This window comes from Oryzias latipes, chromosome 3 (genome assembly GCF_053564925.1).
Source record: "Oryzias latipes strain Hd-rR chromosome 3, Olatipes_Hd-rR_3.1".
NCBI classification, from domain to species: Eukaryota; Metazoa; Chordata; class Actinopteri; order Beloniformes; family Adrianichthyidae; genus Oryzias; species Oryzias latipes.
Window position 1 is genome coordinate 41,651,522 of NC_136239.1, and position 20,979 is coordinate 41,672,500.

Here is a 20,979-nt window from a genome sequence, read left to right on the forward strand (position 1 = left end):
TGGTCCGTCGTACCAGACTGCACATGGAACAAACTGGGATTGCTGTTCTTGCAAACGTCTTTTGGCGGTAAAAATATCTTCTTTTATTTATTATGACACTCGTTGACTCAAGGTGGCGCCTTTACAAGGGTTAGAGACCAAATCCTTAACATACTTTTCTCATGTCTGGTTGTGGAGAATGAATGCACCAATTTTCAAACATCAGTTTTCCTTTGTGTCCATGTGTAAGGAGCTGATTTTTTTTAGATGCACGGCTTTGCAGATGACACACTAGTATGCATAAATGGAGTTTGTCTCGGTTTCAGGCTGCAGCAGGAGCGTCTGGAGGCAGCTCGAGTTGCAGAGGAGATGGCCAGGAAAGCAGCTGAAGAGGCCGTTCGACAGCTGGAAGTCGAGCAATCGGCAAAGATTGTCATTGAAACACTTCCAGAGCCCAATGACCAGTGAGTCCAAAATGTTGGACAGAAAAGGGGATCAGAGAAAAACCTTGAGCTGAGTTTGTGTTGTTGCCTGGAACAGGTTGCCCAACATCCTGGAGGAAGACAATGAAGATGAACCAGAGTAAGTCTGACTTTCAGAGATTCTCCTCGCTGCTCTTTGCAGATTCCATCAAAGATCTGAAATGTTCTATCAGTTCATGAGGTCAGTTTTTGGCGGATAGTAAGAATTTGGTTTGGCAACCCAGAGTCGAAGGTTTGCGGGGAAAAATCTGAATGTGGTTAAGCGTGATGAGTTGAACCGTCTGGCTGGTATTCACTTACCTTCTTGGTTGTGTTCATTCGCACAGGCTTCAAAACCTGCAGGAGGACAGTGAAGGAAGCCAAAACAAAAATTCAGAGGAAAATAAAATTCAGGAGGAGGATAAAATCATGGATCTGTAAGTTGGTTAGATGAGGGCTTGAAACAGCTGCAAGGCTGTGGTAGAACAGCAACAGAGGCGCCAGTGTCTGCCGCTACTCTTTCTGCTTGTTCTTAGATGCCATCAGGCCTGCTGTTGATTTATGGCTTTTAGAAGAAGCTGAAGCCCCGCCCTTTCCTAGGCTGTCATCAGATTACCAGAAAATCTGTGAGTCAGGGAGGACTTTGCATCCTTTAGGAGTTTTGTCCACATAGCTAAGGTATTGGAGTCGTGGTGGTGGTGGTGGGGGGGGTTTAACCCTAACCCAGACACTGGTTTGGGTGGTGCTCAGTCCTGTGCTAAAGGTGACGATTATCCAAAGAGTTGATCAGATGACTAGAATCAGGAACCAGGAAAAGTCCAGTCTTTTACCGGAGGTGGTTTCAGTACCATAAGATCTAGCCACAGGGGTTGCAAGCCAGTAACTTCTGTGCCAGTCCCAAGCCCGGATAAATAGAGAGGGTTGCGTCAGGAAGGGCATCCGGCGTAAAAATTGCCAAAATAACCATGCGAATCATCCACAACACTTTAGACATACCGGATCGGTCGAGGCCCGGGTTAACAACGACCGCCACCGATGCTGTTAACCTACAGGGTGTCGGTGGAAATTTGACTACTGTTGGTGGAAGAAAGAGGGGAGGCAGAAGGGTCCGTGGCCAGAGAGAGAAGGGAAAAGGCAGGAACATAGGTTTGAGAATAGGGACTCTTAACGTTGGCACAATGACAGGGAAAGGCAGAGAGCTGGCAGACATGATGGAGAGAAGGAAGGTAGATGTACTGTGTGTGCAGGAGACAAGGTGGAAGGGCAGCAAGGCACGTAGTATTGGAGGAGGATACAAACTTTTCTATCATGGTGTTGATAGGAAGAGAAACGGGGTAGGAGTGATTCTGAAGGGGGAGTTTGTAAACAGTGTTCTAGAGGTGAAAAGAGTCTCAGACAGGATGATGAGCCTAAAGTTAGAAATTGAAGGGGTGATGGTGAATGTAGTCAGTGGGTATGCGCCACAGGTTGGCTGTGAGTTAGAAGTGAAGGAGAGATTCTGGAGTGAGTTGGATGAGGTCGTAGAGAGTATCCCCAGAGGAGAGAGAGTTGTTATTGGAGCAGACTTTAATGGGCATGTTGGTGAGGGCAACAGAGGTGATGAGGAGGTGATGGGCAGGTTTGGTGTGAAGGAAAGGAATCTGGAGGGACAGATGGTGGTGGACTTTGCGAAGAGGATGGAAATGGCTGTAGTCAACACTTACTTCCAGAAGAGAGAGGAACATAGAGTGACATACAGAAGTGGAGGTAGGAGTACTCAGGTGGACTACATCCTATGCAGACGAGGTCATTTGAGAGAGGTTAATGACTGCAAAGTGGTGGTAGGAGAGAGTGTAGCCAGACAGCACCGCATGGTGGTGTGTAAGATGACTCTGGAGGTCAGGAAGAAGAAGAGAGGGAAAACAGAAAAGAAGACCAAGTGGTGGAAGCTACAGAATGAAGAAACTTGTGAGGAATTTAGGCAGAAGTTGAGGCAGGTTCTGGGTGGTCAGGATGAGCTTCCAGATGACTGGGAAACTACAGCAGAGATTATCAGGGAAACAGGTAGGAAGGTGCTAGGTGTGTCATCTGGAAAGAGGAAAGACGGTAAAGAGACTTGGTGGTGGAATGAGGAAGTACAGGAATGCGTCCAGAGGAAGAGGTTGGCTAAAAGGAAGTGGGATGTAGAAAGGACTGAGGAAGGTAGACAGGAGTACAAGGAAGCGCAGCGTAGAGTGAAGAGAGAGGTGGCAAAGGCCAAACAGAAAGCTTACGATGAGCTATATGACAGGTTAGACACAAAGGAAGGAGAGAAGGACTTGTACAGGCTAGCCAGACAGAGAGACAGAGATGGGAAGGACGTGCAACAGATAAGGGTGATTAAGGACAGAGACGGAAAGGTGCTAACAACCCAGGAGAGTGTACAGAAAAGATGGAAGGAGTATTTTGAGGAGCTGATGAACGAGGAAAATGACAGGGAAAGAAGGGAGGAAGATGTGGTTGTTGTGGAGCAGGAAGTAGCAGAGATTGGAAAGGATGAGGTTAGGAAGGCTCTGAAAAGGATGAAGAGCGGAAAGGCCGTTGGTCCTGATGACGTTCCTGTGGAGGTATGGAAGTGCTTAGGAGAGACAGCAGTGGAATTTCTAACAAGGTTGTTTAATAGGATTTTAGAGAGTGAGAAGATGCCTGAGGAATGGAGGAGAAGCGTTCTGGTTCCGATCTTTAAGAACAAGGGTGACACGCAGAACTGCAGCAACTATAGAGGAATAAAGTTGATGAGCCACACAATGAAGCTGTGGGAAAGAGTAGTGGAAGCCAGGCTTAGGAAGAAGGTGGAGATCTGTGAGCAGCAGTATGGTTTCATGCCCCGTAAGAGCACCACTGATGCCATTTTTGCTTTGAGAATGTTGATGGAAAAGTACAGAGAAGGTCAGAAGGAGCTGCATTGTGTGTTCGTAGATTTAGAGAAGGCGTATGACAGGGTGCCGAGGGAGGAGCTGTGGTACTGTATAAGGTCGTCTGGAGTGGCAGAGAAGTATGTCAGAGTAGTTCAGGACATGTATGAGAGAAGTATGACGGTGGTGAGATGTGCTGTAGGTCAGACAGAGGAGTTCAAGGTGGAGGTGGGACTACACCAAGGATCAGCTTTGAGTCCTTTTTTGTTTGCTATGCTGATGGACAGGCTGACAGACGAGGTAAGACAGGAATCTCCCTGGACAATGATGTTTGCGGATGACATTGTAATTTGCAGTGAGAGTAGAGAGCAGGTGGAGGAACAGCTAGAGAGGTGGAGGTTTGCTCTGGAAAGAAGAGGCATGAAGGTCAGTCGTAGTAAGACAGAATACATGTGTCTGAACGAGAGGGATCAAGGTAGAAGCGTTAGGTTACAGGGGGCTGAGGTGAAGAAGGTGCAGGAGTTTAAGTACTTGGGGTCAACAGTTCAGTGTGATGGAGAGTGTGGAAAAGAGGTGAAGAGGCGAGTGCAGGCAGGTTGGAGCGGGTGGAGGAAAGTGTCAGGAGTGTTGTGTGACAGAAGAGTGCCAGCAAGACTCAAAGGAAAGGTGTACAAGACAGTGGTGAGACCAGCTCTGCTCTATGGGTTAGAGACGGTAGCAGTGAGACAGAGACAAGAGGCTGAGATGGAGGTAGCGGAGATGAAGATGTTGAGGTTCTCCTTAGGAGTGACCAGGTTAGACAGGATAAGGAACGAGTACATCAGAGGGACGGCTCATGTTGCCTGTGTTAGCGACAAAGTCAGAGAAGCCAGACTGAGATGGTTTGGACATGTTCAGAGGAGGGATAGTGGATATATTGGTAGAAGGATGTTGGAGATGGAGCTGCCTGGCAGGAGGGCAAGAGGACGGCCAAAGAGGAGATACATGGATGTCTTAACAGAGGACATGAAGTTGGCTAATGTTAGGGTAGAAGATGTCCATGATAGAGTGAGGTGGAAAAGGATGATTCGCTGTGGCGACCCCTGATGGGAAAAGCCCAAAGAGAAAGAAGAATTTATTTATCATGACATCTTTATTTAAAGCTTCCTAACTTTTTTTACGGGTTTTTTATATTCTTATATTTCTTTTTTCTTTTACTAATCCTTGATGTTTACCTCTTTTTGACTGAGCTTGAATCTTGTAGTTTTATTGTTTGTGTTGCTTTAATTGCTGAGCTTTCTGAGTCAGTCAATCTGAAACTCCGACCTGTAGTCCAGCGCCTGGTAAGAAAGCTCACCAAGACCTCTGGTTCCAGAGGGAACCAAAGACAACCAGACAGACAGACTTGTTTTCTTATTGAAAAGCAAAGATTTATTGCAGACAATAGCAAAAGCAGCTAGCTCCATAACAGCACTTAGCAGTAGAAACGTGTCCGCTTCACAAAAACTTTGCCCAAGATAAAGTTCACAGATAAGAACAAGGATTAGAACAATGATTACATGACACTTCCAAAAAAGACTTTGCCTGTTGTGGGCCAATGGGTCTATGCTCTAAAGACTATGGAAGACACAGTAGACCACACTGTGAACATTGGGTCTCTAGTGACAGTGATCTACACACAAAACCCAGGACAGGAAATACAATCCCGAATACAAGCGGCTGAAATGAGCTTCCTCCGTAGGGTGGCTGGGCGCTCCCTTAGAGATAGGGTGAGAAGCTCGGTCACCCGCGGGGAGCTCGGAGTAGAACCGCTTCTCCTCCACATCGAAAGGAGCCAGCTGAGGTGGCTCGGGCATCTATTCCGGATGCCCCCTGGACGCCTCCCTCGAGAGGTGTTCCGGGCATGTCCCACTGGGCGGAGGCCCCGGGGAAGACCCAGGACACGCTGGAGAGACTACGTCTCTCGGCTGGCCTGGGAACGCCTCGGGAACCCCCCAGAGGAGCTGGAGGAAGTGGCTGGGGTGAGGGAAGTCTGGGCATCTCTGCTCAGTCTGCTGCCCCCGCGACCCGGTCCCGGATAAGCGGAGGAAGATGGATGGATGGATGGATGGAGGATAAGGCAATCAGTAAATATCACATGTTCAGAGGAGGGATAGTGGATATATTGGTAGAAGGATGTTGGAGATGGAGCTGCCTGGCAGGAGGGCAAGAGGACGGCCAAAGAGGAGATATATGGATGTCTTAACAGAGGACATGAAGTTGGCTAATGTTAGGGTAGAAGATGTCCATGATAGAGTGAGGTGGAAAAGGATGATTCGCTGTGGCGACCCCTGATGGGAAAAGCCGAAAGAGAAAGAAGAAGAGGTTTCAGTACCATAAGATGTTAGCTGACGGACAGGCGGGCAGGGGCTGACAGAAACGGTCTTTAATTAAGTCAGGGGGGGGTGCAGATGGTTGCAGGTGTGTCAGGAGTTCCTGAACCGAACCAATAATTCAGCAAACCAGTAAAGAAGAGGAGAAAAAATGGGAGAAATGAGCCGAAGAGGAAGAGAGAGGGGCTGGAAGTCGCCAACCTGTGACAGCTGGACTCTGGTGAACGATGGTCAAACAGCAGTACAGGACCTGACTGGACAGCAGCTCTCAGTTTTATTGATAAGGTGATCCAGGTTTACACTGGAGCATAGACCTGAAGTAGAGGAGAAGTGTGAAACTGCCTAAACGGATAACCGGTTCTCTCTGGAGGATCTAACAGGAAGGTCTGTCTGGAGAACGCGGCCTCCGTGGAGTTTGATGTTTAACGTGGTGAAAGTGACTAAAACTGTTTCTCTACTGGTGGGCTAGTCTGAACGTGACAGCTGTCACTCAGCTGATTCAGCATGCAGTGTCCTCTGGTACATCAGTTAGCTGATAATACCAGAATGATCTGTTGTTTGTTCTTGTATTTGTTGTGTTTTACGCTGTAAGTTGGGAAGGGGTTTCTCTTGATGACCTAACTCAAAATTATAAAAAAGCTGGGGGGTGGGGGGTGTAATCAGCTGATTTGTGGCCCATCCTCTACAGAAACCGTTTCCGTCTTGGTTGACGGCAGGACGTTTATTTTATTGGAGAAACTGTGAAGCCAGTTTGGAGATGAGATCTGGTTTCTAACCATCAACAGACTGTTGTTGTGATTTTGGGCTATACAAATAAAATTGAATTGATTACCTTCTGTTTACCTTCATTGAGTAATTTTCTACATTTTCCATTTTCTGCCAGAAAGTCCTTCAGTTTTTTTTGTTTTACTTGGTCTTGAAAGACGACTGGGCCAAATAGATTCTGTGGAGTCTTTATTCAGTTCAACAGCCGTAATTCCTGCTTTGTTTGATGAAAACAGTGAGGATGTTTTTGCACCCACGAAGCTTTAGATTAGAAAGACGTGGGGCTTCTGAAAGGGACCCCACCTAGAGGCTAATGTGGCTCTTGCACACGGGTAGATGCTTGTAGATGCTCAGTAAGTCTTAAAGGTTTTTAGGAAGATGGACTCGCTTTCAGGAGATTCACTGAAAGAAGATGAATGCTGTACGTCTAACAATCTCTGAGCTGAAAAGATAATGAGTCTTTAGTTCTACATGAACAGAAAACACTTCAAAAAACAAACAAACAATTGTTTCTCAATTGGCACTCAACAAGATTACCCAGAATCCATCATTCTGAAACAGAAATTGGTTTTGATCATTAGCTTCGAGTAGCTTGGAGTAGGAGGGGCTTAAATGTTGACCATTATCATCTTCATTATATTATTAAAGATCTTTCAAACCAACCTAAACTCGTCCCCACGGGGGGGGGGGTCTTCACTAGATCAAGGAAAACTGCAGATCAACGTCCTCCTCTTCGACAGCTTTTCCATGTTTGGTTTTTGTCCTTTGCTTCTCGAGATGCTTGGTGGACATCTGCCCGGCTGATGATGATGGTAGAGCTCTGACTCAGGCGCATAAGGCAGGATGTGCCCCGCCCACTGAAGCAGAAGACCAAGTCGCCCCTTCCTCTACAGATGTGGAGCCAGCATCTGAAAGCAGAGACCTCGAGAGTCCCGTCACCCAACAGCCAGAGCCCCAGCCTGCAGAAGCCCCTCCCTCTACCACTGAGAAGGTGCGTCCTGCACTCTGATTGGCTGGAAGTAGAAGAGGAACAATCGTTCCATTAAAGATGGCGGTGATGTTTTTTTCTTCTCAGATCAGCGCAGCAGAGCCTGCAGAACAAGCTGGATGTGGAGGTGAGAGCTGAAAAGACCTTTTGACCCAAAGACCCAACAAAGATCTAAGTTCTGGAGATGTTTCCGTAGTTTTTGTGATTTCCACACTTTTGTTGTTGTGATGAGTTTGATGGAGGAGGAAGGTTCTGTTTCTGACCCGCCTGGTCCTGTACGGTTCTCATGTTCTTCCCGATCTTTCTCCATCCAGTTCCTGACATTTGTGCTCCCGTAAGAAGCTTTCTGCTTCAGTTCCCGCTCGTTGCTGAGTGCTTGGAGAGCTGCAAGAAGCTGATGCACGACCACAAGCTCCACCCCCCCACGCTATCCACGCCGGCCCCGCCTCCAGACCTCGCTAAGCTGACCCAGCGGCTTTCGCAGCTCAGCAAGCAGGCCCAGCAGCACTGCAGGAACGTCTGCAGCCGCTTCGCTTGCCTCACCTCCCAGCATGCTCAGCAGCCTTAACCCCACCTTGTTTTTCCAGCTCACAACCACCAACGTGCCAAAGCTAGCAGACACAACCTCCTTGAAATCAATCCCATGATCCTCTGCAGTCCCGCTTCAAGCATGCTACAGTAATGTGCGCTGTCACTGGCTTTGCTGTTCGCTTTAATGCTCAGTTATGTGAAAGAAAACTTCTGAAGGGGTTTTTAAACGAGCTGAAGGTCAAACGTGACATCACTGTGTCAGGACGGTTTATGTGGGGCGCCGCTTTCACTCCAGATGAAGAACCAATGAGTGCTCAACAGCTGCAACCCATCACGTGTTACACTCAACACGCTGACAAAAGATCACAGGATCATCTGCATAAAAACGTTACCTTTCACTTCACAAATGAAAACCACAGAGAAGAATGTAAACGTCCGTCAGGAGCCAGATCACCTACATCCTCCTAAAGCGAGCTGGTCTCCAGACTTTATAGAAACACATCAAATAATATCCCTTCTGTCCTTTATGGTGAAATGAATCTGCCGTTAATTTACAGGAAGTTCCTAAAAGCTTGTATTTATAATAACATAGAAAAACCTCCATATTCTAACACTTTAAAGAACTCAAATGGATGGAAATGATCTGATTTCTCAAACTTCTAATTGCAGAAAAACTAATTTTTTGATTAAATAACCAATTCTTGTAGAAGCAGTTACGACGGTTCTGAGGTTTGCCCATTTTTAGTGAAGTCAAAGAGGGATTTTAGACTCAAAAACCCAAGTTTAATCACGTGGAAGCAAATAGGGTCTTATTTTGTTTCATTTCTTGATAAATATTTTGTGGAATTAGGAAAAGAAAAGTTAGAAATCTATTTGCTTTGTAAAAAAAAAATACACATTAAAATAACGACGTAATCGTCTGCAAACATAGTAACTTCAAATCCTCATTTACTTTCTTTACAAATCTTTGTGTCCCTTAGACTAAATTCTGTCTGAAAAATATAAAAACGGTGGATGTGCAGTCCGGTCAGGTGACCTTAGGTTTTTTTCCAGCTTTATGGTTGTAATTCTGCATCATCAGGAAATCATCGTATGGTTTAACACAATGACTGTATCAGAGAACTGGACTGAGTGACACCTCCCCCCCCGTCCTTCTAAACAGGAAGTACCTGTTGCCTCAGAGAAGCGAGTTCTATAGAGAAGAAATGTTTTTTATAATCCTAATTTTTTTACATTTTTTCTGTAGTTCAAGTTATTGTAGTTAAAAACTGCCCAGATCAGACGCCTCAACAAAAGTAGGCGGAGCCTGCTGGGTCCTACGCCCAACGTTCAAAATGTTTGACAGATTCTCTCCAGAATCTCGCTTTTAAGTGGTAGGGGTGTGGTCTTCAACAAGCTCACTCCTGATTGGCTGAGTGGTTTTCACTGAAACATTGACTCAGACTGACTTGGACCAATCATTGATGGCGTCTGGATCCAACATGGCGGCGTACGTACCAAGAAGAAATGGATTGACTTACTTCAGTTGGAGCGGGAATTAAACCATTTTCTTTAGATGACATCACTCTCACTCCAGTTCTCAGATACAATCAATGGTTTTACAACCCCCCCCCCAAGTATTGCTTGATGAACTGCACTTGGCTCCACCCACTTTTGGTTTTAACCCTTTAACACTGAAGCTGTACCTGCCTGCAGGAATTGACAATCACTCTCTTCGTAACGAGTTCTGAAGCTTCCCTGCAATGAAGACATTCAAACTTCTTTCACTTTTAGTTTTATATGAAAGGCTTCAGGAAGTAAAAATGTATTTCAGGACAGAAATGTTCATGAGGCCAGCTTTCCACGGGATTATTTTAGCATTTTTAGAAGGAAAATGAGCATTTTAGTCTTGTTTTGGCTAAGTATTTGTTTGCCGAGGGATTCCTTTGTTTAAACAGCTAAATTATAATTATTTTAAGACGTTGATCCTCTTCAGCTGTGTTCACAAATGAAGCTCCATCAAATAAGTATAAATAAATGTTTTAGCGTCTTTTTGATCTTTTTTGTTCTTCAGGTTCAGAAATAAATCCGTAAAAGTTTTTGATCTTGTCGGCTTGTCCGGAGCATCGAATGTGACGTTTAGTTTCTTTAATTTATTTAAGAAGAAAAATCAGCATAAAGGATAAAAAAATGATTTGGAAACCGTGAGAAGAAACTAGAAGGTATTTTCTATAAAAAAAGCATTTGAAGGAATTCAGAAGACCATGTGATCCATAAATAACTGTTGTGCTTGTTTTCATTGGTTCCATGTTAGTCTGCGCTAACATTAGATGTTTACATTTTCTACCAATGTACTTTGGTGTTTTTAGTTTGTGAATGAAATAGCAATGAACGAACTCCTAATCCATAGATTGATATTCTATTTTTCAACTCTTACATGCAAATTCAATAAAAGCCAGCCTGTAAACCCCAAACTGAGCTTGCTTGCTTTTTTTTTCATGGTTTCGGGTCTTTTAGTGGCTACATAAAACCCAGTAGAGAGATCGTCTTCCTGGTCAGCCAAGTCCGTCCGCCTCTGTTCAAAGTAACTGGCTTTAGGGGCGGAGTCAGACAGTTCGCTGAACAGCTGCAGCTTCTCAATCATGAATTTGAGCCCAAAACCTCTCAGAAAACTTTGAGCAGTTGATGCAGAGAAAGTTTCTTCTTCTTGATGGATCATACTGGACCAGAAGTTCCATTTACAAACATCAAACAACACGGTGAATAAACAGGAACAGAGACACCAACCTGTTGGTTGGATGTGAGGCGGAGGCTGAAGCATCACTTTAGACACCTGGGGGTTTCCTCTTTAAGCCATAAAATACAAATAAATGAAGCCTGATGAAGATCCTTAAAGTCACAGCGTTTCTCACACCCTTTGGAAATCTTTTCTGAAAGAGTTTCAGGGAAACTTTAGGTGTTTCAGCAGTGAAGGCTCGTGACGGCGGCGGTCAGTACCTGAAGTCCAACCGTTGTTTTTTGGTCTGGTCCTCAGAGAGCTGCAGCAAAGGTGTGGCTGAGGCTCCGCTGCTCACAGTGGAAGATGTGGATCAGAAAGTGGTGAATGGACGCACCCTGAACATCCCCCAAATTATCACCACGCCAGAGCCGGAAGCAGACACCCTGGCAATCCCAGAATACAGGTAACGGCCCCACCCCCTGTGGCCTGAGGGGGGCGTGTTTGTCAGCTTCTGGTTTCATCTTCAGTATTGTGGAGCCTGAAGGTCAGACTCCAGGAGTCCAGAGGTTTGTGTTCCGTGGCTGCTCTTCAGATTCCTGAAGTTTCCTGGTATGTTAGTGGTCACCACAGACAAACGTCACAACCACAAAGCAGACGCTCTGCTTTTCCAAAACAACAGAAAGCAAAGACGGAATGACAGCAATGAGATAAACTTTGGGGCATCAAGCATCAAAGTGCAAAGAAAGGAACAATTTAATGTGGTAAAGGTGAAGAAAAATAATAAAATCTCTAATTATTTTCATTAGACATAAAAAACTACGATGTTAGCAAAGCAGCAGCTGCTCTTCCATCTGGGAACAACAAAACACAGGTTGGTTTTTCTGCAAAAGGAGAAGAAAAACTTCACGAGATCAGAAGATTCCTATAAACTCTGGATGAGGTTCCTCAGACCAAAGGGAGGAGGTCCTGTGAGCTCCGTGTGTTTGGAGGAGAACCAAACGGTCAAAGTGTGAATCTGAAGAAGCAGGACCCACAAAGAAGGTTGGAAATGCATGCTGGGTAAAGGTGGAGCAGTGAGGAGCTGCAGGAGCTTCTTCAGCGAGGATCATCAGAGGACCAGCCGGACTAAAAGCTTTTCTTCATGGTCTTAAGGGGATTTTTTTTTAGTCAAGATGGCGGCGTCTTCCTGAGGTCAAAGGTCAACAAAACTTCAGCTGTGGTTGTGGACTTTGGCTGGTGGTGTGTGCGTGAAACTCCATGGAGATCAGTCAACCCAAAGTTGTCTTTGCAACAATGTAAAAACTGCCAAATTTCACACAAAAATGGCTGCCAAGCTGTAGGTTTTGTGGCCATCCCATAATAATTTCAAAACTTTCTTTGGATATCTCAGATATTTGAGCCCCATATGTAATTCTGGCCCTATTCTTTTTTATGGTTTCTCCCACTGTGATGATGTCATCGGGTTTGTTTGTTTTGTTTTTTTTGGGGGGGGGGGCTGCTGTGGGTGAGAATAAGCAGTGAGAACACGGAGCTGCATCTCTGACTGCAGAGGCCTCAGTATGAAGGTTCAACGCTGGAGTTCACGTTGGGTTGAATAAGAGAATGAAAAAAGGTTCTTCCTCTCTCTGCTGTCTCCCCAGCAGCATGGCCGACCCATCCACAGACGAGGAAGACGAGGAGCTGCTGAAGGTCGGCCTGAAGGCCTGGTCCACTCAGGGAGAGCTGCTGGCGGCAGACGAAGAGTGAGACAGGCTTTCAGACGCTTGCTGAACTTCCTGTTTTCCTTCAGCTGTGACATCCTGTCCTCGTCCTGCAGGATGCGACCTCAGTCCGCCACCAGCATCGGCAGCGTGGTGGTGCAGGAGCGTCTCAACGAGCTCGTCTCTCTCTTCAAAGGTCGGACAGAGCGGCAGAAAGACCGCCTGTTGGACCCGGACGAATCCGAGGAGGAGAGTCCAACCGCCTGTATGCCGTTGTGTTTCTCATCTTCCAAACACGGAAATAATTCACATTTTACTCCGTTATAAACGGGTTTTCAGACCTGAGAGCCAAGACACCTGAAAGACAAAAATCAGAACCTGAAAGACAGAAATCAGAACCTGAAAGACAGAAATCAGGACCTGAAGGACAGAAATCAGAACCTGAAAGACAGAAATCAGGACCTGAAGGACAGAAATCAGAACCTGAAAGACAGAAATCAGAACCTGAAAGACAGAAATCAGAACCTGAAAGACAGAAATCAGAACCTGAAAGACAGAAATCAGGACCTGAAAGACAGAAATCCGGACTCACTACAGAAATGTTTACTGGCCAATCACGTTTCGAGTCGCCCTCTGCCTCGGTCACTCAGAAGACCTTCCCTGTGAGTTTCACCAATGACTGAACTGTGGATTCAAACACATGATTTCCCGCTCTGGCAGCCTAAGTGCTGCAGAGCGGCTCCCCCCCATCCATCAGCTGCTGGTTTGAGGGGGGAGTATCATGGTGAGGTCATCAACACCTGGATCTTCAGTCAGGTGTTCCTTCCTGAGAGGGGTCCCCTTACTGCTCTCACACTTTCAGGCCTGGAGCACTCTGTCCTCCATCTTTACCGCCCCTCAGCTTCTGATTGGCTAAACACCAAACTCAGATGAGCATCAGGGACATTTTTGAATGAAGGAGACGGTGGCTCTCAGGACCTGCACGTCTCTGCTGTGTGATGAAACCTGTGTTGAGATGTTTGACCATCATTCTGTTCTGTCTGCAGCTCCAGCAAAAGCACCTCCTGCTCCTCCTCCACCTCCTCCCCCAGGAGAGGGGAAGAAGGAAGACACCTCGGCAGCAGCAGAGGAAGAGGAGGTGGAACCATTCCAGTTTGAAATTTTGGGACATCCCTTGAAACTCCCCCAACTTCCCAAACTTCCCCCGATGCCAGACTGGCTGAGAGCCATCCTGGACTACCGCTTCCCGTCCAGCATCGACCCATTCACCGGTGAGAGCGTCTGTCTGTCTCTGACACAACGTGGAGCAGAGGAACATCACAGCTTCTTCTGTCTTGTCCCATCTGCACCACAGATCTGATCTACGTGATCTGGCTCTTCTGCGTGGTGGCAGCCTGGAACTGGAACGTGTGGTTGATCCCTGTCCGGTGGGCGTTTCCCTACCAGACATCGGAGAATATCCATCTGTGGCTGCTGGCCGACTACACCTGCGACTTCATCTACATCCTGGACATGGTCATTTTCCAGCCGAGGCTGCAGTTTGTCCGTGGAGGAGACATCGTGGTCAGCAGACTCAGGGATGAACTTCTGTCTGAATGTGATCCTTCGGAACTTCTTCTCTGAGATGCCTTTGTTTACTTTCAGTGCGACAAAAAAGACATGAGAGAAAACTACATGACTACTGAGAGGTTCAAGGTGAGCGCACATTTACCCTCATTCAAGCTCCTCCCTGCATCCAACTGTTCCAGCCATCAGAACCCCCTCTTCTTCTCGAGAGCCTGCTTCTTCTGGTGTTTCAAACATGAAACTGTTGCTATGGTTACCAACTGGTGTTTAGGCTAGGACAATCATTTAGAATATTCAGGATATGAGACCAGAACTTCTTTTTTAGGAGGCCCATTATTACTTTTTAATAGACCCTGCAACCAATCAGAATCCAGTATTCACCTGGACCGCGGTCTACGGGGAACTATATTTGGCTCCACGTAATTTCTTATGTACCATATTTTGCACATTATAAGGCGTACCGTCAGTGAATGGTCTAAATTCAAACTAGTCTCATAGATTGGGGGCATTAAGGGAGACAAAAGAGTCAGAGATCAGTCCGTCTGTCATTCAGTCAGATTTTATTAACAGTAATTCTTGTGACACACTATACGTTAGCCATGTTAGCTTACTCGTAACTCGTAACTCCTGCCCTTGTTTGCAACATGTAAAAAAGCAGAATATGTTAGTCTAACTCAAAGCTTGTTAGTAACACATAAAAACCCATGTCTTCTTTTGTTTCCATCTGGTCCAACAAAAAATGTCTGCAAACATAACATGAATAAAGTTAAGCGTCAAATACAAAAGGGGTTTATACAAATAAACCCCTCATGTGTCAGTAGATCCATAACCTCCTATTATTACAGACAATCTGTCTTCAGCTCTGATCTGTTTGCTCAGCTGTTGGACAGGACAAGTTTTTAAAAAAAGTAACACATAGAAAAAAACTTAGTCCAACACAGCTACACGTTAGCAGCGCTAGCATATTTACAATGACACCCAAACTTGTTTGCAACTCAAACCAAACCAGACTGACAGTTTGACAGAACCAGAAGGTTCCACATTTGTCATGTTTGAACTGTGTTCTGCTCAGATGGACGTCATCAGTCTGTTCCCCATGGAGATCTTTTACGTCTTCACCGGCGTGAACTCTCTGCTGCGGTTCCCACGTCTGCTGAAGGTGAGATCCAGACGTTGGCTGAACGGCAGCTCTGGTTCTTCAGAAAATGACCGTCTGACGCTGGTCCCCCCTTTCAGTACATGGTCTTCTTTGAGTTCAACGACAGGATGGAGGCAGTGATGAAGAAGGCGTACATCTACAGGTGAGGAAAGTCACACATCGAAACCGTCAGAGCCAACAGAACAGCAGCTTCGTTCTTTGATTCACGTTAAATTCACGTAAAAAGGGTTTGACGAAAAGGTGAAGTTTTCCGGATTCCTTGTATTTTTCCAGGTCATCAAGTGTAAATGAAACATGTGTCCAAACAAACAAGTAAACAAGAATGAATGTTAAATCCGTTCACATTTAAAGAATGTGTAAGCGATGTACTCGATAAAATAAACCTAAGTTAAAAAAAAAGAAAAAAGTCAAATAAACCTACCGTACGTCAATCCACATGGTATTTTCCAATATTGATTCGATTTGATTTATTTTATTTTGCAATTATTTTTTTCATGGCATTGGTCGATTCGATTTGGTTAACAATCCACCACAGACAGATCGATCTGCTTGGATAAATCGATTCATTGATGAATCGTTACAACCTACTAAACACTGTCATGACATCTCCCAGTATTCAGCTCTTTTTTCCATAAATCCAACCTCACTTCACCATCAGGTTCCCCTCGTCGTCTCGTCCGTTTGCCGTAGTCGTGTGCAACCACACACGGGTTGAACCGTGCATGAAAAAAATGTGCATGAGGTGCATGAGCATTGGGTTTACTGAGTGGTCTATGAGCTTCATGGTTCATGAGGTCCACCAGCGTGCTTCATATAGATTTGACCATCGTTTACCTGCAGACAGCCTTCATCACCCACATGGACAGCTGGGACTGAGGCCTTTACCCTCGCATGCACTGAACATTGATGCCTCTGACAGCGTCCATGCTTCTACAGCTTCATCATTGATGAAGAGTGTGGACGTCAGGGCTGATGGTTGCTTCTCTAACCACCCTCTTCTGTCTCCACGTCTCCTTTGCCTTCTATTGTCGTGGTCAGAGTGATTCGGACCTCCACCTACCTGCTGTACTCGCTGCACATCAACGCCTGCCTTTTCTACTGGGGCTCCGACTATGAAGGACTGGGCTCCACCAAGTGGGTCTACGACGGAAAAGGAAACGCGTAAGAACTCGTCCTCGCTGTTCTGATGGAGAACCGCAGAGAGGGAACCCCTGAGGTCTGTTCCAACATGGAAGCAAGAATGGTGAAGGCCATGGCTGCCCAACCTAGATCCTCAAGATCTACCCCCCTGCCTGACCTGGACCAGGTGTGCTCAGTCAATCAGAATGTGGAGACACCTGGGTCAGGTGAATCAGCAGAAATCACTGCAGAGAGGTCTGGAAAACAGGTAGGGTGGTAGATCTGGAGAACCCAGATTGGGCAGCTCTGGTTCCGACTAAACAGGAAAAGCCTCCAATAATTCTGAGAAAGAATGGAGAAGGAACTAAAACAGAAAATGAAACCATGATCAGAGCTCCAAACCCACCGGGAAAGATGTCTGACCACAGTGGAAGCTGACGAAGCATCTTTGTAATTTACTGGTTTAGTCTTTAAAGACAACTCTCTACTTTGTTTTACTTTATGACATTCAGATGTGGAAAGAACGCTCATCACCACAGATGTTCAGAAGATTCATGTTCCTTAAGAACAAGTCCAAGTCTGTGGTCGTTGCTTAGTTCAGAGTAAATCCTGATTCTGGCTCTTGGTCCCATCTGTCCTCTGAAAACAAAGCTAGAAGGTGGAGACAAAAAGGAGAATGTTGGGACAGTTGGACTTCAGAACGGCTGATCCTGGGTTTGGATGGAAGTCTGCAGTGCAGCACACGTTCAAGTCTTCACAAGAACTTTTTTTTTATTCACAGTTACATCCGCTGTTACTACTTCGCTGTGAAGACCCTGATCACCATCGGAGGTCTGCCTGACCCCACCACCGTCTTTGAGATCTGCTTCCAGCTCATCAACTATTTTGTTGGGGTCTTCGCGTTCTCCATCATGATTGGTCAGGTCAGTCCACGGAACCGGTCTCCACTCCGGACAGCGCTCCGTCACTCTGGGTCTGTGAGCTTCATAGTTGGGGTTTTCTGCTTCAGATGAGGGATGTTGTAGGAGCGGCAACAGCTGGCGAGAACTACTACCGGGCCTGCATGGACAGCACCGTCAAGTACATGAACTCCTACAACATTCCCAGAGAAGTCCAGAACCGGATCAAGACCTGGTACGACTACACCTGGAAAAGTCAGGGCATGCTGGGTAAGAAACTCGCTGCTCTCGCCTCCGGTTCCTCTTTTCTTTCACACTTCCTGTTCTTTCATTTCATTTGTTTCTGTCTTGATATCATTCCTTCCTTTTATCCCTCCTCTTCTTCCTTTCTCTTCACTTCTTTCTCCTCGCCCCCCCTCCTTTCTCTTCATCTGTTAATTCACCTTAGGGGATTTTGTGATGTCACAGTCATTGTCATGGCAACACTGTCACACCTTTGGTTCACAGACTTGATGTTCTTGATGTTTCTGATGCTCACATTTAGAAATGAACATCAAGTAGAAAGAGCGGTGCTCTTGAACGCCTCGTGTTGAGTTCAAAGCCACACTGTGTTTATGTGTAGATGAGCAGGAGCTGCTGGTGCAGCTTCCGGCCAAGATGAGGCTGGACATCGCCGTGGACGTCAACTACTCCATCGTCAGCAAAGTCGCCTTGTTTCAGGTCAGAAACGCGTTTGTGTGTCTTTGTATCTGCTTGTGTATGATTGTTTCATGAAGTTTGTTTGTTTGTGTTTGTTTTTGAGTGTGTGTTCATGTGTGGGTTTACATGCGTTTGTGTGTTGACGTGTGTGTTTTTTTGTGTTAATGCCTGTGTTTGCGTGTTGTTTTATCTGGCAGTTGTTGTGTGTTTGTGTCTGTTTTATTGTGTTGAAATTTGTGTTTTTTGTGCTTATGTGTGGGTTCACATGTTGCTGTGTGTTTGTGATAATGTATGCAGGGTTTTTTGTGTTGATGTATGTGTTTGCATTTTGATGTGTGTGGCAGTTGTTTGTGTGTGTGTGTGTGTGTGTGTGTGTTTGAATGTTGACGTGTGTGGCAGTTGTTTGTGTGTGTGTGTGTGTGTGTTTGAATGTTGACGTGTGTGGCAGTTGTTTGTGTGTGTTTGTGTGTGTGTGTGTGTGCGTTTGAATGTTGACGTGTGTGGCAGTTGTTTGTGTGTGTGTGTGTTTGAATGTTGACGTGTGCGGCAGTTGATTGTGTGTGTGTGTGTGTGTGTGTGTGTGTATGTGTTTGCATGTTGACGTGTGTGGCAGTTGTTTGTGTGTGTGTGTGTGTGTTTGAATGTTGACGTGTGCGGCAGTTGTTTGTGTGTGTGTGTGTGTGTGTGTGTATGTGTTTGCATGTTGACGTGTGTGGCAGTTGTTTGTGTGTGTGTGTGTGTGTGTGTGTGTGTGTTTGAATGTTGACGTGTGTGGCAGTTGTGTGGGGGTGTGTGTGTGTGTGTGTGTGTTTGAATGTTGATGTGTGTGGCAGTTGTTTGTGTGTGTTTGTGTGTGTGTGTGTGTGCGTTTGAATGTTGACGTGTGTGGCAGTTGTTTGTGTGTGTTTGTGTGTGTATGTGTTTGCATGTTGACGTGTGTGGCAGTTGTTTGTGTGTGTGTAATGTTTTGCATGTTGACGTGTGTGGCAGTTGTTTGTGTGTGTGTGTGTTTGAATGTTGACGTGTGCGGCAGTTGTTTGTGTGTGTGTGTGTGTGTGTATGTGTTTGCATGTTGACGTGTGTGGCAGTTGTTTGTGTGTGTTTGTGTGTGTATGTGTTTGCATGTTGACGTGTGTGGCAGTTGTTTGTGTGTGTGTATGTGTTTGAATGTTGACGTGTGCGGCAGTTGTTTGTGTGTGTGTGTGTGTGTGTTTGAATGTTGAGGTGTGTGGCAGTTGTTTGTGTGTGTGTGTGTGTGTGTTTGAATGTTGAGGTGTGTGGCAGTTGTTTGTGTGTGTGTGTGTGTGTGTGCTGACGTGTGCATCTGGTTTTCAGGGCTGTGACAGGCAGATGGTGTTCGACCTGCTCACGCGGCTGAAGTCCGTGGTCTACCTGCCCGGAGACTTCGTCTGTAAGAAGGTGAGGCCCCACCTGTCGGCCTGTGGGCGGAGCTCCTGGGCTGCCTTCTCACCTGCTGCGTGTTTCAGGGGGAGATCGGCAGGGAGATGTACATCATCAAGCAGGGGGAGGTGCAAGTAGTGGGCGGCCCCGACCTGCAGACGGTGTTCGTCACCATCCGGGCCGGATCCGTGTTCGGGGAGATCAGGTGAGTCGATGTGAGCCAATCAGCGACTGGGCCTGGAGAAGAGCTGTTTCTGTGTGAGGTTTGATATTTGATCAGTTATTGATTATAAATAGGTAGTACTGATGTAAACATGAATTCACTGTAGGAAAACAATCATGTTTGTTGCTTTTTTGAAAAGGTTATGTTCTCTGATTCAGTTTTTTTACTTTTATACCATCATTTTTTATTATCTAAATAACAGAAAGCAAACAAATAAATACACTCAGTAGTTTTTAATCAGTTTATGCCGTACACTTTCCTTAGAAATTCTTTATTAAACCTTAAACATCTTTTCAGTGAAGCTTGACTTCATCAGCGCTGTTTTCGGTCTTTCAGCCGTCAACCTCATGTTTTTCTGTTGTTCTTTGCATTATCTGTGATATTTTTGCTTGTTAGTTGTTACAATCATAAACACATTTTTGGGCTCTTTTAGCGTAAGTTCTGTTCCAAATGCTGCTTTTTTTTTTTTTTTTTTTTCTAACTTGTCCTGTCCAACAGCTAGGCAAACAGATGAAAGCTGAGGGCCTCTTGTGTTGGACATATTTTATTCTAACAAGAGGGGTTATTCATCTTCAGACAAACCAAAGGTATGTCTGAATAAACCCCTTTTGTAATTGAGGCCAAACTTTATTAATTTCAATCATGTTTGAAAATCTTTGGTGTTGGACCGGACGGAAAAGGAAAGAGGGGAACAAGAGAGAGGGACGTTAGAGAGAGGGGGGGGTAGGAGGGTGATAATAGGAGGGGAAGGGGGGTAAGACCATGAAGCAGCATAGAGCAGGCAGGTTTACTGGTTGTTTATCGTTACGGTACGGTTCAAATGTAGTACAAAAAGGGCGGGGCCTGTTCACACACACTCAAATATTATCAACACACCTGCTAGCCGCAGAAATGTCCACATGTCAACATGCACACAAAACAGATAGTGTTCACGAACGCATACTTATGCCTTTAAACCAACTAGTGTGAAATCTTTCATTCATTCAATCATGCAAACTATTAGTGCAAAGGTGAGCTAACACCTGTGCTCAGGTGAGTGTTTATGTTCTTCTAAAATGGATGGTGGAATGTGAAAAGAAGGAGGAGGAGCGCCCAGCCACCCCCACACCCATACCCCCGCCGCAGCAGCAGCGGCAGCCGGAATTCCCCCAGCGCCACACGGGAACAGGCAGGGAACAACCGCCCCCCGGGCGACCAAGACCGCCACCCAGGCCAGGGCCAGCAGGACCGCCGCGAGGCCCCCAGAGCCAGAGAGCAGGGAGGCGCAGAGGGAAAGAGAGCGCCGCCCCAGCCCAGCCAGGAAAGCAGCCCCCCGCCGCGCCGGAAGAGCCCAACGCAGGGCCCCACCGGAGAGGGACGCCCACAGCCCCAGACGAGCACCCCACCACCACCCAGGAGTTCCGGGCATCCCCCCGCCCCGACCCCAGGTACGAGCCAGGACCCCCCAAGGGAGACCCGCTCCGCACTCCAGGCAGCCACCCACCCGGCCCACGGTTGGTCCAGGTAGGAGCAAGGCAGGGGCCCGCCGCCCCCGCCCAGGAGGGGGGAACCCCGGGGAAAAAAGGGC

General features: G+C 46.3%; 1 protein-coding gene and 1 long non-coding RNA gene across 14 annotated transcripts in view; one reads left to right on the forward strand and one right to left on the reverse strand.

Moving 5' to 3' along the window:
* cngb1a (cyclic nucleotide gated channel subunit beta 1a) overlaps window positions 1–20,979 on the forward strand; it is a 46,016-nt gene that overhangs the window by 17,975 nt on the left and 7,062 nt on the right. For 11 of the 13 annotated variants that reach the window (XM_078944722.1, XM_078944724.1, XM_023953762.2 and 8 more), the window contains 19 exons: window positions 306–443; window positions 520–561; window positions 788–877; window positions 7,207–7,420; window positions 7,505–7,544; window positions 10,962–11,109; window positions 12,287–12,388; window positions 12,463–12,611; window positions 13,393–13,617; window positions 13,701–13,909; window positions 13,991–14,041; window positions 14,985–15,071; window positions 15,149–15,213; window positions 16,110–16,232; window positions 16,972–17,113; window positions 17,200–17,359; window positions 17,712–17,809; window positions 19,124–19,207; window positions 19,276–19,394. In XM_078944722.1, coding sequence (XP_078800848.1) covers window positions 306–443; window positions 520–561; window positions 788–877; window positions 7,207–7,420; window positions 7,505–7,544; window positions 10,962–11,109; window positions 12,287–12,388; window positions 12,463–12,611; window positions 13,393–13,617; window positions 13,701–13,909; window positions 13,991–14,041; window positions 14,985–15,071; window positions 15,149–15,213; window positions 16,110–16,232; window positions 16,972–17,113; window positions 17,200–17,359; window positions 17,712–17,809; window positions 19,124–19,207; window positions 19,276–19,394 — 2,286 coding nt within the window. The remainder of the gene's footprint in view (window positions 1–305; window positions 444–519; window positions 562–787; window positions 878–7,206; window positions 7,421–7,504; window positions 7,545–10,961; window positions 11,110–12,286; window positions 12,389–12,462; window positions 12,612–13,392; window positions 13,618–13,700; window positions 13,910–13,990; window positions 14,042–14,984; window positions 15,072–15,148; window positions 15,214–16,109; window positions 16,233–16,971; window positions 17,114–17,199; window positions 17,360–17,711; window positions 17,810–19,123; window positions 19,208–19,275; window positions 19,395–20,979) is intronic. The other 2 variants (XM_078944719.1, XM_078944725.1) reach the window with 2 other exon arrangements.
* LOC110014661 (uncharacterized) overlaps window positions 14,456–20,979 on the reverse strand; it is a 10,973-nt gene continuing 4,449 nt past the window's right edge. Inside the window, exon 2 of the long non-coding RNA XR_002873007.2 lies at window positions 14,456–15,207. This is a non-coding gene — a long non-coding RNA (uncharacterized LOC110014661). The remainder of the gene's footprint in view (window positions 15,208–20,979) is intronic.